The sequence below is a fragment of the Dipodomys ordii genome, unplaced genomic scaffold, assembly GCF_000151885.1.
Source record: "Dipodomys ordii isolate 6190 unplaced genomic scaffold, Dord_2.0 Scaffold56, whole genome shotgun sequence".
Classification (NCBI taxonomy): Eukaryota; Metazoa; Chordata; class Mammalia; order Rodentia; family Heteromyidae; genus Dipodomys; species Dipodomys ordii.
In genome coordinates this window covers 2,711,321-2,716,877 of record NW_012267272.1, presented here as the reverse complement: position 1 = coordinate 2,716,877, position 5,557 = coordinate 2,711,321, and the positions used below count along the sequence as shown (strand labels likewise).

At 40.1% G+C, this 5,557-nt stretch overlaps 1 protein-coding gene across 1 annotated transcript in view; it reads right to left on the bottom strand.

The window, feature by feature from the left end:
- Window positions 1-3,331: 3,331 nt before the first annotated feature.
- The window catches only part of Lrguk (leucine-rich repeats and guanylate kinase domain containing), a 103,545-nt gene continuing 101,319 nt past the window's right edge, over window positions 3,332-5,557 (bottom strand). Inside the window, exons 19-20 of the mRNA XM_013021543.1 lie at window positions 5,057-5,208; window positions 3,332-3,590 (exon numbers count right to left, since the gene is read on the bottom strand). Of these exons, the coding sequence (XP_012876997.1) occupies window positions 3,469-3,590; window positions 5,057-5,208 (274 nt within the window). The 3' untranslated portion in view covers window positions 3,332-3,468. The remainder of the gene's footprint in view (window positions 3,591-5,056; window positions 5,209-5,557) is intronic.

Genomic DNA, 5,557 nt, shown 5'->3' with positions numbered 1-5,557 from the left:
ATTCAGGACCCTTGAGCAATCTTCTGACTGACCCCGGGGAGAATCCCACACAGCCTTAAGTACCCGCTGGGTAGCCAACCCTGATACGCCACGTGGGAACCACCAATAGGTCCAGGTACGCGGAAGCAAGCCAGATTCTATGCCTTAGCCATATAAGGAGTTGTTTACCACAGAGAGCGCTCGCCATTGGGAAGGCGGAGGGCGGAAGCCAGCGCCATCTTTAAGGTGCGGCTGCACGCAGCTCTCTACACCACAGTGCAACTTCCGGTTTCCTAAGTGGTTTATTAGAGATAAGAGTCTCACAGACTTTCCTGCCTGGGCTGCTTTGAACCATGATCCTCAGGTCTCAGCCTCCTGAGTAGCTAGGAGTATAGGCGTGAGCCATGGGGTACCTGGCTTTCAAGGCTCATTTTATTCTTTATCTTATCTCTGTTCAGATAGGTAATCAATAGATGCCTTCAACTCCACTGCTTGTTTTTTAAACTATTTTCTCCATTGCATTGCTATTCCCAGTCAGCCAGTTTTTAATTTTTGTTGTTTTGTTCAGTTCCAAAATTTCCTTTAGGTTCTTCTTTACACCTTCTGTTTCAGTGCTATAACTTTCTATGTCTTTGCTGCCTTTTGTTTCAGTCAGGTTTACAATTCTTATTTTCTTTTTATGACTGCTGCTTTAAATTTCTTGTCAGATAATTTGAACATCTGTGTCATCTGGTATTGGCATGTTGATTGATTCTTCTCATTCAAGTTGAAGTCATCTGATTCCTTGATGAAGTGTGTGTGTGTGTGTGTGTGTGTCTTATTTTTACCTTGTACATTTTGGATAGTGTGTCCAGAGAATCCAGATCATATCTAAACATTATCTTATTCTCTGTTACAATGCTAATGGGAGAAGGAAGCACTGACTTGTTATTGCCAGGTTGTCTTTGGGGCCTATGAAGATGCTTGGATAAAAAGGAGGGAAGTGATATTTCACTAATACTGGGTGGGAAGTTTGGAGTGCCTGCAGAGACCTTCAGTGGTGTCACCCTGGAAAAGATAGGAGTGCCTCATTACTGCTTCTGTATTACCTCCACTTGTACTGTATAGAGAAAAGTCAGTGAAAGTCCTAGCTCTTCACAGACCTCCCATACCCTCTAGGGGAAGGAAGGGAGAGATGTTTCTCCTTACTACCAGACAGGCAGGACAGTGGTAGTTTAAGCATCACCAGAGGCTTTTGAAGATAGCAGGGGAATGTTCTTAATATTGGGTAGTGTGGGAGTGGTGGCTCAGACCTGCACTCTTAGCTACTAAGGAGGCTGAAATCTCAGGAAGTTCAGGGCCAGCCAGAGAAGGAAAGTCTATGAAACCCTTAATTCCAATAAGCTACCAAAAATATCAGAAGAGGAACTGTAGTTCAAGTGTTAGAGGGCTAGCCTTGAACACAAAAGCTCAGGAATAGCACCCAAGTCCTGAGTTTTAGCCCTAGGACCAGCACACACACACACACAAATAAAATTGGATAGTGATTCCTGGCTCTTCATAACACCTCTGACTCTATCCCAGCAGAAAGGAGAAAGAGGAGAACTTTGATATAGACAGAAGAAGGTAAAAGCTTGGCTGACAGATTTGGAAAGGAAGTGACGGTAGGGTCATGGTTTGATTCGTAGTGTTTGATTGTGGCAGGAAAGTCATTGTCTAAACATCGTCTGTCTTACAAGACTGTCCCTTCCCTGCATTGCACTAGATGAAGCAAGATCCTTTAGGGATTTGTTGGCATGCTCATTAGCATTTGGGACTGCAGTTTCTCCAGCACTCCCTGAGCAGTATATGAGGTAAAAAGGAAACCCAAGCAGCGGCCGCCACATGGTGTTGGAGGTGTGATGCACCTGGCGTGCGTTCTTCTTTCCATGTCTCAATGTCCTTTCATGTTTATTTCATAATAGTGTCTAAGGTTTTAAACTGTAGTTAGTGGAAGTGATGGGAAAAAGTAACTGGTCCATGCTGAGATGTGTTATTTTTTTATATCTTTAAGTGTATCTGAAGTATTTTGTAATAATTTTGAAAAAAAGATGTTTGTGAAAAGTATATTATTTTTGATCATTCTTGGGCATAGGGATCTACACCTCCCCCATCTGTGAGCATGTGTTCATCTCCCATCAATCCCAAAGTGGCCTTTGGCAAGTGATTGGATCCTGAGAGCTGTGACCTAACGAATTAATCCATTGAGAGGCGATAGAGACTTAGAGAGTAGGACCTAGAAGGATTATCTTGCCCATGTTTCCTTCCCTTCTTTGCTGACTGGCTTCCTCCATCACAGTCTCCTGACACTGTGACATTCCGCCTAGCTTCAGTCCTAAAGCAAAGGATCGACCTGACCATGGACTACCTCTTAAACTATGAGCCACAATGAATCATTCCTACTTTATTTTCCTTGGGTTATTTTGTCACAGCAGCAGAAAGCTGACTGACACAAACTTCAGCTCCTGTTTGAGAACAAGAGTGGAAGCAATGAGCCAGTAACAAATCCTGTTACATCCAAATTTCAGTTATGAAGAAGATGATTATTAAGGGGGAGTTAATATTTTAAAACAGAAAGTCTTTAGAGGATTCTGTTAATTAAAATATTTAACAATTGCTACAGCACTGTGTGGAGGGTCTTGTTCTCACTAGTCACAAATGCCTACAGAAAAGACGCTTCATCAACTCCAAGGGATTGGTTATAAAGTTTGAACAACCACGACAGACGTATTATCTGAATGTTTTATCTATAAATTATCAATGAGTTTTCTTTCTACAAATGGCAGGGAGTGAAATTGCAAAGATGATTAAAGTTGCTTAAAAGTATTTCTAATGACAAGCAATACATAGCTGGAAAGGATAAATAAAAGACCTATCTGATACTCTTCATTCTTTCTTATTATTAACCAAGTCAAGAACTTCCTGAAATTACATGAATTAATTCCCTTTGAGAGATGTAGTTGAGGAGATGGTGGTGAACCCAAGCTCAATGGGACTCTGCAAACCTTTCATAATTAGACAAAAATAATTCAGCCGTCTATATATATATATATGTATGTATGTATGTATGTATACTAACATATAAATGGGCACGTTGAGATTTTACATGAATAGTTCTAGTTGGATATGTACAAATATTTCTGTATCTATAGCAAAGCAGAAATTGCTATCTGATGTTTCAAAGGAGGAAGCAGCTGGAGACAGCATGTGTAGCTATGGGCAAAATTAAATGACATTTTTCAAAGTCAAGAATAATGCCTACTTAAAAACAAGAAGAAAAACGAAATAAAATAAGGACACTATACACAAAATCATACTAGAAATTAATTGAGAGAATTGAGGCAGCTAAACATTCTTTTGAAACTAGTTGGCTGAGTGAGAACCTGCTGAGTTCCATCGCCAGGGAAGACAGAGGGACTGGACATTGCAGAGCACATTTTCCATGTTCAAAGTCAGATGTCAAGTGCTGGTCTATTTGCGACCCTTTGGGATTGGAGGGAGGGTGGGCTTGGTGTTGGAACCGGGGCGACTTATGACTGAAATTGAGTGTTTTTTGTGTTGGGCAGATGATTTTTCTCCTGCAGACTGTAGTGCTGTAAAACATTAAGAAACATATAGTACACGTAGTTTAGATATAGTACACATAGTAAAGACACGATACACATTGTTAATCCTTCTTATGCCACACAAAGGAAGTGCCAAGGGGAATAAGCATCAGATTAAGCTTGGGAATGTATTCATGACCACCTCTAAGGAATAAATGACATCCAAGCAAGAAAAACGAGATGAGATCACAGGCTGGACAAATGTAGATTTGATCTGAAAGTTTTTCCAGTGAATCACAGCCTCTACACTTCTATCATGCTCACACCTCTGAGGCAAGGCCCCATGTAACTCTCTATCATAGTTATTATACATGCACCCAGGGGAATGCAGGCAAAGCTGCATTCAAAATGGAGGGGAACTCTGTGTCGCTTTATTCACCTTGGTCCCACTGCCTGCCGCAGAGCACCACAGTGTGATTTGGGGGACGTGCACCCAGGTGCCTCGTTCCCTTCTAGGAATTAGAAGAGTAGTGGCCTAATTTTCAACAAAAGACTTGGGATGGCCCCTTCCTGTTCCCTCTCGCTGCTTCCTGTAACACTGTGAATGGAGTGGCTTTACTCCCCGCCATGGCGTCCCCTGGCACTCTCCACCGGCCTCTCCCAGGGCCCTAAAGCAATACAGTCCAATGATGATGGTCTGAAACCATATGCCAGTATGCATATTTCCTCCTTTAAGTTGTTTATAACAGGCACTTTTTAAAAAAAAAGAGATGAAAAAATAACTAACAGATAAGAAGATGTGGACATTGACGGTTCATTCAAAGCAATAAAATAAATGGATGGAGACTGTTTCTGACAAAAAAGTTCTACAATCTTAATCTGCATGGAGAAAAGTGTACAGTCACATAGTTAGCATGCATCTAGTACTTCTTACTTAGATCATATTTCATTTTGTGTGTTTATATTATGTATTACACTATAAAATAATTGCTATACAAATATATAGTGAAATAATAGTGTGTGTTATGAGGCTGATACTATCATTCCCAAGGTTCAAATGTTAAATTATTTGCCCAACATTATGTAACCAGATGTTTCTGTAAATAGAAACTCAAGGCCACATCTTGTGAGTCCTAAAGTTCCCTCACACTATACCACACCACAGCTAACAGTCCGCTTTGCTCTGGCCAGACTCTAGAATGTTTCTTTAAGAAACTCTCATTTAATGAGAGAAAAATAAGAAATGGAGGAGGTCTGGAAACACTGCCCTATGGGAAGCCAGAATGATAGTGAGCCTTTGTGCTTTGTGTTTCAGAGCTCCTGGAACATACAATAGATATTATTAGAATAATATCTATTATATGTTATGCATAATGTTATTAATATTATATGTTATATAATATATAATATTATATACTATATTAATAATATAACATTACATATTATATATTATAATGAAACGTATCTTTTATAGCTTATATAGACATATAATCCATATGTAGAACAAAGCATACCTTCTCTGTCTTGATCTGCCTCATGATCACTTCCTTCTGGTTCTGGCCATGAAACAATAGTTCCCTCTGGAAACTGCAAAGAAAAGTCTCTTGGCCATGGATAGGAGTAAAGCAATGTAGAATATTTCATGCTAACATGGGGATCCTTGTTTCTAAAAAAAAAAGAAAGAAAGAAAAATGGAATATGAAAAATCTTTTTGAGATGCGAACTTACTAAGAGCCTTATGCGTGACTGCACTGGGTTACCTGTGTGGTGTTAGGTCATCAGCGTACAAACATGTCTGTGTTGGCTGGTTTTAAGTGGTGTCTATAGCAGGTTCCATGTAGCAGGTGACCTGGCAGACTGTACATCAAGCACTGTACATGCTCTTAGAGACTCCTCATCCAGTATACAAAGCCCAGCTTAATACCCGCTTAGCGGAAAAGGTCAGATAATGTGATGTCAGGAAAATGAACCCTTAGATATGTATTTTAATGCCTTTTCTTTCATGCATGTGTTTC